Source organism: Meleagris gallopavo, chromosome 15 (genome assembly GCF_905368555.1).
Source record: "Meleagris gallopavo chromosome 15, MGAL_WU_HG_1.1, whole genome shotgun sequence".
In the NCBI taxonomy this organism is placed as follows: domain Eukaryota; kingdom Metazoa; phylum Chordata; class Aves; order Galliformes; family Phasianidae; genus Meleagris; species Meleagris gallopavo.
In genome coordinates this window covers 16,643,138-16,655,701 of record NC_139418.1, presented here as the reverse complement: position 1 = coordinate 16,655,701, position 12,564 = coordinate 16,643,138, and the positions used below count along the sequence as shown (strand labels likewise).

General features: G+C 39.0%; 1 protein-coding gene across 4 annotated transcripts in view; it reads left to right on the top strand.

Annotated features, from left to right (window-relative positions):
- AFF4 (ALF transcription elongation factor 4) overlaps positions 1 to 10,697 on the top strand; it is a 46,228-nt gene extending 35,531 nt beyond the window's left edge. For all 4 annotated transcript variants that reach the window (XM_085237095.1, XM_085237092.1, XM_085237093.1 and 1 more), the window contains 9 exons: positions 662 to 899; positions 2,781 to 2,878; positions 3,464 to 3,527; positions 3,686 to 3,822; positions 4,238 to 4,309; positions 5,495 to 5,588; positions 6,109 to 6,152; positions 7,003 to 7,223; positions 7,800 to 10,697. In XM_085237095.1, coding sequence (XP_085093221.1) covers positions 662 to 899; positions 2,781 to 2,878; positions 3,464 to 3,527; positions 3,686 to 3,822; positions 4,238 to 4,309; positions 5,495 to 5,588; positions 6,109 to 6,152; positions 7,003 to 7,223; positions 7,800 to 7,918 — 1,087 coding nt within the window. In that variant the 3' untranslated portion in view covers positions 7,919 to 10,697. The remainder of the gene's footprint in view (positions 1 to 661; positions 900 to 2,780; positions 2,879 to 3,463; positions 3,528 to 3,685; positions 3,823 to 4,237; positions 4,310 to 5,494; positions 5,589 to 6,108; positions 6,153 to 7,002; positions 7,224 to 7,799) is intronic.
- Positions 10,698 to 12,564: the final 1,867 nt, after the last annotated feature.

Below are 12,564 nucleotides of genomic sequence, written 5' to 3'. Positions count from 1 at the left end.
AAAAAATGGATGCTCGTCTGTCGTGTTTTTTTTCCTTTACCCCTAATGTTTTTTGGTTGCTAGTGTGATTATCTGAAAGGCACTTGGTTAAATGCAACAGTGTGGTTTTTAAAAAACTGCGTACAATTATTTCTTGTACTGTTCTCTGTGAAAAGGGAAGCCAGAACTAGCAACTGGGTCCTCAGCAGCCAAGGTAAGACTGTACCAAAAGGCTGATGGCTTCTAGAGAACTGTTATCTGGGCCATCTTTTTTCTGAGCTGTCAGGCTGACTCGTCTGCAATAGACAGACTGGCGCTAACGCTGGCATTCATTTCTGACATTACAAGTGTTTGGGTGTTTTTAAGAACTGTTGAGGGATGTGGTTTTATGGTTAGAACTTGCCTTCTGCGTTTTCAGGTCAGAACAGATAAAATGGTGAAAACTAGTTCAATCAGGCTTCATAACGTCTAGTTACTGTGGAGATTATTCTCTTCCTCTGAATCTGTCTTGCTACGTTCAACATTAAAAATCTTGGTGTTTTTTTTGGGGGGGAGGAGGAGGGCTTAAATGGGGAAGGGTGTGAGTCTGATTTAAAAGAAAAAAAAAAAGTGATGTTGGATTTTTTGTTTATTTCTATTTTGAAAAATAAAAATCAAAACTGAATGTATTCATTTTGTCCAGGTCTTTAAAACCAAGTGCTGTTAAAGAGAAGGATTTACTGCCATCTCCTGCTGCCCCAGTCCTTCAGAAGGATTCCAAACAAGAGCACGGGTCCCGGAAGAGGACAGTCAGTCAGTCGTCATCCTTGAAGTCCAGCAGCAATGTTAGTAAGGACAGCAGCAGTGGCGGTAAAAGCAGCTCATCTTCTAAACAGAAGAAGATGGAGGGGAAAGGTTCTGGCAGTGCTAAAGAAACAAAGGTAAAGGGCCTGTTCTGTGAGTGCCTTGAACTTCTTTCTTGGCTTTGCAGTTTGATGTGCACAGTGTCATCTAAATAATTTGCAGTTGAAGATGAAATGTAATTGGTTTCAGATTTGCCTTGTTTCATGCCATGGTGCTTAAGACTCTAAATTGGAAAATAACTTGGGAGAGATTGTTGAATATTAATGTTTATTCCTACCAAATATTTATGTTAATTACTAAAGTGAGTTTAGTCATCTTTTGATGACAGATGCTGCTTATTTGCTGTTTAATTTGTTAATGAGAAATATCACTACAAATCTGTTTACCCAGAATGAACAATGAGGTTACTCCTATGTCGCTGGAGCAAGTACATTTCTTGTCCTCATTTTAAGGAGGACAGGAGCTGGGTCTGTGCACAGTGCTGAGATGCAAAGCTGTGGCTCTTATTTTTCATCCTAGGATTCTAGAAAGGTTCATCTGATTCCAGCTCAGGAAGGTACAGAGCTCTTTGTGGTTAAAGTAGAGAAAACTGTTGAAAAGGTGATGCAGAAAACATTTTTTAAGCAACTTAGATTAAGAACATGTTTAGTTGGTGGGTTTCAAAAATATTATAAGATGATGAGATTGTAAGGTCATGAAATGTAACGTGCTTTTTCATTAGTATATAAGCATGCATTACTGGATAGAATTTAACTTTGAGGACATCTGGGTATCTGTGTAGAGCAGTTTCTATTGTATAGCCAGATTCGAGTGTAATATGTTTGAGTTGGAGGGATTTCACTTTTATCTTTGGGACTCCAAATCTTTGAGTGCTATAAAGTGTTCAGGAAGGATAATTGATTTGAGGAGGAGTAGAGCAGCAACTTGCCATTAGCAATGGCAGAAAGTAGCTTAGTCATCAGGGTGGAGTTCATGCAATATTCAAACTGGGAGACCTGCTGGATTAATTTACATGCCATTACTGTGAGATTTTAGAAACCTGGGAAGGTTGTGTGCATCGATGTCTACACTTACAAGAAGGCTGTAGATAGCAGATTTGCAGCATAGGCTGCTGCTCTGGCCTTGCCTTATTCATCAGTACAGAACTGTCCCTAAACCAGCTGTTAACTTGTTTAATGCTTAGCTTTTCATACTTTCAATATGCTTAGTCATGTCTTTTTTAAAGAAGTATGTTCTTCCTGTATTTCCCTGCATGTTTGGTAGTGTTTTATGTTACACTGGTAGAGAGGGCATTGCTGTGCAAGTGTAATGCCTTGCAACTTCGAGATCCTTCTGATTAGCAAGGATCTGATAAAAGGCAGGTTATGAAATACTCTATGTAGTTGGCCTTTGGTCATGATAAATCAAAAGAGCTGAAAGTGCACTGGAGCTGGGAAGTTGCTTTATGCTGTTGAGCTAGTAAGGACAGATTCATTTAGAATTCACAGGATGTTTTAGTGTCCTTCTTTAGCCTGAAGTGTCACACTGAGCTATGTAAAATTAAGGGGAGCAAGGACAGCATGTTGTGAGGACAGCTGTTATTTCTCCTGAAGATGGTGTTTCTGAAATACTAATCTTTTCAAGCCAGAGACATTCAGCAGTTTATTGTTGAAAGACATGAGAAGTAATAAAAGTATATATAGCCTCTTTTTTCAGAGTGGAAAATCAAGATTTAGCAATATGGGAGATCTCCTACTGCAGTAGGGCTCAGCTTAATTATAGCCTCTGTGTCTCCCCTGTGCCAGCATGAGATGAAAGCCTCAGGGAAGCTGTGTTATTATATGGTGAATGGCAGCTAAAGCAGCTACAGAACTGACCTTATTGCTTATAGAGTGTAAAGTCATGGGAAAAATGTGTACATTAAATAGCTTTTTGTCTTAAAAAAAAAAAAAAAAAAAAAAAAAATCTTGACATTTCAGGAAAAGATTCTGAACAATTCATCAAACTGCCCTCCTGTTTCTACTCCATCTACGGAGAGCTCAAAGTCAAGAAGAGCAAAACTTGTTTTTGATGACAGGTAAGAAAGGCAGAGGGTGCCTTTCCCTTCTTGGGGATGCTAATCTTGGAGCACAGCGAGCTCTCTGTGGAGAAGAGAGTTGTCCTATTTGCTTCACAAAAGATACTGAATGCTAGTTTATGTTCTTGAGATCTGTGTATTGTTCCTGCAACAATGTGCTTCTCTGCCTGCTCTGTGCACCATTGACTTGGCAGATAGTGCACTCCTAGAGGAGGAAATCCAGCCTGCCCTGTGTGTTCCTGTGGAGCGTGGACCCAGTGGTAGACTTAATATTCCAGGGTTGTCCTGTTTCTAAGTGTTGATATATCCATTGCACCCTTTCAGAGTATCACTACTGCCTGTCTGCCTGTTCTCTTAACAGAGCCTGCTTCACCCACAGTGAGCAGTTGTTGTTTTTGGTAGCAGAGAGGAGCCTTCATTTTTGAATTGCAGATCTACAAGACTGGGATTTTGATACAGTAACTCCTGTTATTGTAACTTGAGTTAGAGGGGGCAGAAGTGAAAGCTGTAACATTAACAAACTTATGTCATAAAAGGAAGTGCAGTGTAGCTGATCTGAGTCCATAAATGTGTCTTCTATTGTAGGACTTACTCAGCTGATCATTATTTACAGGAAGCAAAGAAGTTAAAACATAATGCAGATGCATTGGTAAGTAAATCTGCAATGTTTATCCAGTGTTTGAATGTTATGCTGGGTTTTGTTTACTGCTTTTGCTGTGTTGCTGCCTGTCTGTGCTAGAACTTTCTGGTATTTCCTTTCAATATTTCCCTTTTTTTTTTTTTTTTTTTTTTCCCCAATCTTCTCAGTCTGACAGGTTTGAGAAGGCTGTGTACTACCTAGATGCAGTAGTGTCGTTCATTGAGTGTGGGAATGCATTGGAGAAAAATGCTCAGGAATCCAAGTCCCCGTTCCCTATGTATTCAGAAACTGTGGAATTAATCAAGTAAGCACTGTAGGGCACATACAAAACTCAAATGGTTGGGGAAGAGGGCTGGAAATGGGAGCTTCTACGTTTTACTGATGTTCTGCCACTAACTTTTGACGTCCCTTACTCTCCACTAAGAACGGATCACTTGCCACTTTGTTCCAGTTACTGGAGCTTAAAGTGTGTTCTTGAAGGTTGAGATCCTTTATTCCAGAGTTCTTGATGCTTTAGCAATTTGTAACATGTGCAGGGCAAAACTATATCCAATTATTTCTAGCCATGCTCTGTTTAGGGTCTGAGGGAGAAATCTGAAACAGTGAAGGAATTGGAATTAGAATTTCATAAGAACTTTGGTGACTGATAAATGATAGTATGATATTTTATTTTGTGGTTTACTTGATAGATTGTTTTCTTGTTGATAATTTGTTTATAGGTACACTATGAAACTGAAGAATTACTTGGCACCGGATGCTACGGCTGCAGATAAAAGGCTAGCAGTGCTTTGGTACGTGTATCCTGAACTTTTTACTACACACTGATTAACTGAAACTGCTTTCTCTCCATGAAATGCTGTCTTACACTGAGTTTTCAGGTGTTTTGAACCAAATGGGAGTTTTCCATTTGACTACACAGAACGGTGGATGCTATGGATTGATTACTGTAAATCAGAACGGGGAGCATGTTAACAACAGCAGATAACTATTTCAACTATTGAGGAAATTACTGACTTTTTTCAGCTCCATAGCATTACGTCAGTTAATGCTTTTGTTTTAGAATGCGATGTCATTGGTCAGTTGACTGTTGCATGCAATGAAGTTGTCAATGTGGCTAAAAATGATAGAGGTGCCTTTGTGAATTTCATCATCCTTAATGTTTTGATAAAATTGCTGTTGCTGAACTGAGCTCTTCATTTTCTCTCTTTGTAAATTATAAGGTTCAGAAATAATGGATTACTATTGAGTTGGTTGCATAGTCATCTGATGTTGGGCTGTGACCTAAGTGCTTTGGGAAACTTTGAGATTGCATTAACAAGCAAACTGTTGTCTGGTTTTGGCTTTAATTTTTGTAAATTAACATAATCAGCACACACTGCTTTACTCAATTGAATGAATTTACGATTCTCCTTTGAAAATTTCTTGGAAAGGTGAACTTCTCTATTGGATTTGAGTGGAGTATCAGCAAAAAGATTTGGGGTCCTTGCTGTGTGTTCACCCAGTGAAATGGCAAAACTTGGAATGGCTGTTAAGAATTGTCACTTGCCTCCTGGGTTAATTAAATGGCTGCAGCAAGTAGCAAAACTGAGCTGACTGTGTCAGTGGAAAAGAATAGAGGGAGCTATGGCAGAATGCACCAGACTCAGTATCTCTTGACGTGAGAAAAAAATAAGTGAACTCCTTCTGAAGGAAGTAAATTTGAGTTGTCAGCTGAGCTCAGAACTGGAGATGACCTGTATCAGCAAAGTCACTGCAAACTGTAGTTTCAGCTTAAGGCACAAAACTGTTCTTTACTTTCTTGAGAAGTAAAGATGGTGTGTGGGACTTCTGCTAGTTACAGCTGGACAGTTGGCTTTTTACTGTTGAGAGAGAAAGCTTTTAAAAACACAGGAACTCAATTGACTTTCATGACTTTCAGCATGTTGTGATAAGCTTGACTTTAACCATAAATGTTTTGCTGTTCTGTCTTTGGTTAGTCTTCGGTGCCAGTCTCTACTATACCTAAGGCTTTTCAAACTGAAAAAGGAAAGTGCATTGAAATATTCTAAAACTCTGACTGAACATCTGAAGGTAATTGGAGATATATTTTCTTCAAATATTAAAAAACTAATCAAATTGAAGGTCTGCATCACTTAAAATTCCTCTGCCTGGTATTCAGACTGCTGCATGTGAACTTCCAGTATGCCCCAATTTAGGATTGGACCTTGAAAGTACGTTCAAGCTGCGTAGTTTAAAGCTGGGAGGATACAGCACGACTCTAATGTCATCAACCCACTGGTCCTAACGATAGCTTCCTATTAATATTTTGGTGCAGCTTTTGTTTTTAGTAAATTTAGTTGGCTTCAAAGAGAATTTTAAAATAATTTTCTTGTTGTTGATATAACAAAGTTAAAACTTTGCTCATTTGTGTCTTAGTCATCACTGAAGGAGATGTTTTTCCCAATTTTGAAAGTGCTTTGATGTTATTTGGGATTTTGATTATTGCTTAAAAGAAAAGCCACGATAACTCATGTTCAGAAATGACCAATTAAACAACTAGATAAAATATAATTAGCTGAGGTATAAAGAGAAATTTATTTTTTCCCAACAGAATTCCTATAACAATTCTCAAGCACCGTCACCTGGTATGGGGAGGTAGGTAGTAAAAGTTTTCCTGTATTTCTACATTTATAGCTCATTTTCCACATAACCTGCGAGTCTGAGGTGCTCAAAGAGCAGCTTTCACTTTTTTGAGCCTTGGTTGCTTTTGAACTAATTCCTAATTGTTCTAAGGTCTAGATTTTGATTCTGTTGTTCAGATAAGTGTTCTGATAAGAGACTGCTGTACAGAAATATTCTCAGGCAACTCCTTGTTGGGAGGAATGAACAAAAAAATCCTCAGTGTGTCCTTAACACACAGGTCACTTGTCTCAGTGGTTAGTTGTTTTATATAATGCTTTTTTCTCTCAAAACAATAGCTTTATTAGTGCTGCAGTGATGCACTTGAAGCCCAGATGGCTACAAGTACTTTCATGATTGGCTCTTCCATAGTGTAACAATTTACTTCTGTTCTTGAAATATGACAGCAGATTTTTTTTATAGATTACTCAGTTAAAAAAAAAAAAAAGAAAAGAAAAGAAAAAAAAACAAAAACAGAATTTTAGGAGGGCATTTCAGATTTGTATCATGTTACTTGAAAATATAATGGCAGTATAATTGCCCTGCTTTAATTTTTTCATTATTACTATGTAAGGTTCAAGTTATTTAAGCAAGGAATTTAATTGAAAGATGCTGCGTATCGATTTGGCTGTGAGGCTAAAATACAGGAGCTGGAGGAACCTCAGAGATTTTCACTTGTTGCAGGGCCAATCTTGACTTCTCAGTGTGTGAAGTGGGAGTGCTTTAGCATCCCATGTTCTGAGCTGCAGGAAGAGAGGTTTGCATGATGCACCTGACGTACCTGTGCGTGCCTTTTACAATGTAATGTTTTTCTTTGGATGAGCAGCAAGCCTGTTGGTATGCCGTCTCCGGTCTCTCCAAAGCTGTCTCCAGGGAATTCAGGAAATTACTCTTCTGGGGCAGCCAACCCTTCAGGGAGCGGGTCTTCAGTGACGATCCCCCAGAGGATCCATCAGATGGCAGCCAGCTATGTCCAAGTTACATCCAACTTCCTCTATGCCACTGAAATTTGGGACCAAGCTGAACAGCTGTCTAAAGAACAGAAAGGTAAGGGTAGGCAAAGGCAAGTTACAACCTCAGGCTTGCATGTTGTGCTAAATTCTGTCAGGTTTTCAATTTTGGAGTTACGGTTAACAGTGCACAATGGTACTTAATTGGGTCCTCTGCAAAAGGAAGATGGAAAGTAATTCCTTTGATGACAGTGATGCCCTGAGCTGGCTGTCTTGGTTGTCAATTATTGTTGTTGGAAATGTAACATTTCCTACCAGCTATGCTTAAAATAAATAAGTAAATAAATCTTGCATTTCCTGTAAGCTGTCCTCTGTAGGAAGCAGAACTTGGTGCATTTCCTCTTCTGAAATGCTGAAGAGAACATACACATTTGAGGAGAAGGCCACAGTGTAATTATGCTTAGCAACCTGTCTTCTGCAAAACAGTAAAGCAATGGACTAGAAAGGACCTCTTTCCTTTCTTTTTCTTCTGCCATCATTCAGCCATCTTCCATTTCTTTTGCCTTTATCTGGAAGCTCTGTGCTGAGAAGGTGTTCTTTTAGGGAGTGCAGTATTTCCCATACAGCAGCCAATGCCAAAGACTGTGCCTAATCTGTGTTTCTGTTGTTTTAGAGTTCTTTGCTGAACTGGATAAAGCTATGGGCCCTCTGGTTTTTAATTCAAGCATCATGACAGACCTAGTGCGTTACACCCGTCAGGGACTACACTGGTTGCGCCTGGATGCCAAGTGATATTTGAACTGAAGGAATGGAAAATAGAACACGTTTTTCTCGCTGCCTCTGATTTATCTCCACAACACTGTGTCATGTCAATAAGGAAGACTGCCATAACACATTGCTTAGTTGACACTAAGAGCAAGGAATGCTTTCACACGTCTCCCATCCTGATTTGTGTTTTGTGTTTTAACCCAAAATTATCTTGTTAATGGACTCCTTCAGTATTCCCTTCTTAAGTTATTTAAATATTTTTAAATTTGCGACATATAAAGGTGTAGCTTTGCTAATCTATCATGGATAGATTGGGTCATTGGAATTCCCGTCATAATGCGTAAATAGTTGGTTTAAATCCTATTTATTTTAATTTTTTAATTTTAATTTTGAAAAGCCCCGTTTTGGGCAGTTTTTAGCCGTTTCTTCCCTAAATTTACCCTTCCAAGTACTTAGGAAAAATTAAACATAGACACTTTATTTAAGTACTTTGTGAGCTTTGTTACTCTGTAATGTCTTGTGGTGGTAGAACCTGTAAAAGGAATTAGGATTGATAGGTTCTAACGTGTAGAAACACCATACTTTTCATGCCTAATGCCTATGAATCAACTAATAAATGACAGCTAGAGTTTTATTATTGCAGAATTTGTACTAAATAGAAAAATTCCAGATATTCTTCTACGTATTAAAATACTTCATTTAAATGAATTTTAAAGAAATTTATATGGAAAAATATTTAGCTGGATCTGACTTGGGTTGCTTTCAAGGCAGTTTCAAAACATTGATTTAACACTATAACAAATCACGAAACATTGCAGTAATTTGCATTTGATGTAATATCAGAGTAATGGTGTAGGAATGAACTTCTGATAGGTGCGATGCATATAGGAAAGGTTTCTGAAATGGACAATCTTGTGCTTTTTTATATCTCTTCATTTAAAATGCATTTTGTTTCCTTGCTTGTCATTTTTTGACACTTGCAAAATCCGCAGTTTTGTGGTTTAAAAAACAAAAACAAAAACAAACAGTAGTTAAATTCCTACCAGAACTGCCATTTGCATCTTTTTCATTGACTGGAAAATCAGGAATCTTAAGTAGAGATGGAGATCCATTTTTTTCCTTTTAGGGTCTGATGGTTAATGGACACTACAGCATGACAGTGCAACAGCCATTGTGGGGTGGGGAGCACACCTGCTATTACAGGGAAGTTGTCTAATCGTTTTGATGCAGAATGGATTTAAAACTTGTATTTACCCCATATTAATGAAGGTCCCATTCATGTTTGATGCATTTGATGGAGCAGAACATTCATTTGAGAGGAAGTTTGAGTTGGTGCAACAGAAATAGTTTGTGAAGTTGCAGTCGACTGCTCCCGAAACGTGTAAACCAAAGTACCTTTCCACGTGAGGTGCTTGTCTGAGTCAAAGGTTTAAAATGCTACTGCTTTCAGTATTGCTTAGTGCCCCTAACATGTCTGGTGTGCCTTATGCCTTACTTTTAGATGAAGATTTTATGAACTGTTTACAAGATGTTTTACAGCAGGACCAGGTGTACTGTATGCAGTGGTCTTCTGCAGTACTTGGGTAAAATTCCATTTCCTTTTTAAAAGCACCAGTGTCTGTCATGCGAACTGACTTCTCATTGCAATGGTCTCCTTTTAAAGAATCAAGCTCTGAATATTTTGGAGTGCGATTGCGGAATGCTGCTTTGTTTTATCTCCCATTTAACCCTTAATTCTGTACCAGAGATGAACGCGCACGTTCAGGAAAAATTATTGCACTAAAGTTTTGTGTCGTCGTGGTTAAGTGCCAAAATCATGGCAACCTCGAAAGAAGGAATAGAATTCTACGCTCTTAGTACTGCAGTATGTCCTATGGGCTTTAAGAGTTTAGGAGTTTTGCAAATGAGTAACCTACTAAAAGGTAGCTGCATATTCGTAGAGCTTCCTTTGCGTTCCAACGTATTTTGTACTTCCAGAAGAGCTTTGCTGCGTACGAACCAACACGTGGTTGGTTAGCAGACCTGTGACTTTTCCCGTTACAGCTGAATCACCGATCAGGTCTGCTGGTTGGAGCATCCTTTTTATTGAATCACTGTGCAAGATGGCGTTTCTTTTCGTGTTTGCTGTTAGAGACAGAACTCTGTACCCTCAGACTCTGCATCCTGGTTAATGGGACACTGTCAACTAATTTTTCCTTTAATACTCTAAAGTGCCTAGCACTCTTTTGACGCTATATAAAAAATACCTTTGTAGAAGTTGCATTCGTAGTTGATTTTTTTGTGTAGTGCTGCACCAGGCGGCGCGGCTGCTTTCGGCTTGCTCCTTTGTGCACAGTGACCATGACTGTAAGCAGGAATGGTCCCATCTCTGGGAATTTGTTTTCTTTTTTTATTTCCTTATAGAGTCCCACAAATACCTTTTGGTGTCACACACAGTTGTCTCTTAAAAAAATGTATCGCTTGTCCCCGTGTCGGCGGGTCTTAAAATATTGTCTTCGCGTAACTGAAAGACTTCCTACGTTGTGTCAAAATGTGGACCTGAAATGGCTGACAGAGTCTGTCACAGGGAAGTGTTCCCTGGAGTGCTGTCCCAAGTTTTCTGTCCGTACAGGAGATATGCAGTGGTCTTCTTATTTGAAAAGAAATGCCTTACTCATCTGTGGCTATTTCGATCAGAGAAACTTAAACTTCACGCTTCCAAAAGCATATCTGATTTGGGACTTACCGTTGTGTCAGACAGACGTTGTGTGCTTTGTCAGATTTCATAGCTATAAAAAAAAAAAAAAAAAAAAAAAAAAGCAAATACTTAATATGCTTCCATCCCAATGCCACAGTGCAGACAAACAGACCAACTCTGTCCTTTTGTAACCTCTGCACAGCAGTGGTGGAAATGCAGACGGCGTCAGCGCCAAGGCAGGCTGCAGGGATGCTGAGGGGGGGATCCCTCGCTCCCAGCTTCCTCAACGATTCCCTAAACGATTGTATCTCAAATACATATCAATGCTGTGATTTTAATCCCCTTCCTGAACGCAGTCCCAGTTGATGAATCTTAAAAATGGCTTAATCAGACTAGGCTTGCTCAGATATCACTATTATTTGGATTTGCTGTGGAGCCTGCAGGTTCCTAGATGATAAGGTGCAACCCTTTATATTTATAGTCAAATCTTCAGGACACCAGAGCAAAACAGCCCGATACTTTTATTTTGATTTGAAACTATTAGCCATAAAGTAGAGCGTGTGGATGGCTCTTCTTGGCTTTTGATGGCAGTATGCAATTTGTATTGTATGTGTCTTTTAATATATATGTATATATATATATGAAATCAGTCTGTCCAAAGTATATGTTATACTTGTTTTTAGATTATGGTGCAACTGACTATATTGATATATTATTTATTGAGTGCTGAGTCACCATCTTACTGGTGATAAATCTTGCATATTATACAGGAGTGCAATGTATATTCCTTTAGATTGCTGAGGCTTGATTGCTGTGATAACAAAAGAAAAAAAAGAAGAAAAAAAAGCCCTGAAATGTATTTATGAATGGCCCCAACATACAGAGAGTCATTACTTTATGGAAATGATGTTGTGCTTGCCCGGGGCAAGTAAAATAAAGCCGTAGGCGGATAGTTGTGTAGTTTTCCAAAATGGGAAACTATCGGAAAGAGAGACTACCTTTGCTGTATTTAATGTTTCATTTACCCAACAGATATTTACTGTCACCGCAGCATTTGTGTTAAGGGCCTGAGCAAGTCGAGTTTGAATTACCCATTGGGGAGTAAGCAACTTCCAAATTTGTAGGTTTCTGACAAATATTTTGGTCAGAGTTTGAATTACTCCATCTAATAAAACAGTGTTATGGAAACCTGTATGTTAATGCTGGATACCTTGAAGTGTGAAGACTAGCCAAAGCTTTTGGTGGCCAACTCGGACAAATACAGAGCTATTCCAGGAGGCAAATCTCCAAAGTGAGAAAGTTACCTAAAAGCAATCAATCAGGGAATCGTGATGTGTTACTTCTCAAGGAATTGGTTTCTGATGCCATGATGCCATTTGAAAGCAGCAGTGTTGGGGTGGGGGGAGACAAGGAGGGAGGGCTCAGCTATGTGGTAGGGACATTTTTCTCTCATCAGGAGCTCTGGTCTTTGCTAGATCAGCCATCGACCGCATTAGTTCTTTGCTCTCTGCCCATCTCGGCTGAGTTTCAATTGAATTACACCATACTGAGCAATTTGAAATGCTGTGTTACAGCACTGGGGTTTATATAGGCTATATTTATGTAAACGTTTTAATTTCATCTGGAAACTCAATGGAAACGTACCTATCCCTGTCGTACCGCTCTGCGTCTGCTATTGGAGCTGATACAGGCAAATTGGAATGCAGTGTTCCCTGACTTGGTTTTTATATGCTGCCCTGGGAATCGGTGCCGTTGGGTGCACAGAACTTCTGCAGCCTTTCTTTTTGGCTGCACTGACGTTACACATCTGGAAACTCAACTCTAAGGACCGGGCATGACTTTTGCAAGCACAGTTCCTGACATTTGTATCTGGTCCCCCTTTTAAATTGTTTTAAGAAATTTTGTATATGGAGGATAAAGTGCTTATATATTTATTAAAAATCCTTTATCTTAATTGAAATTATTATTTGATGAAGAAGGGTTTTTTGGGGGG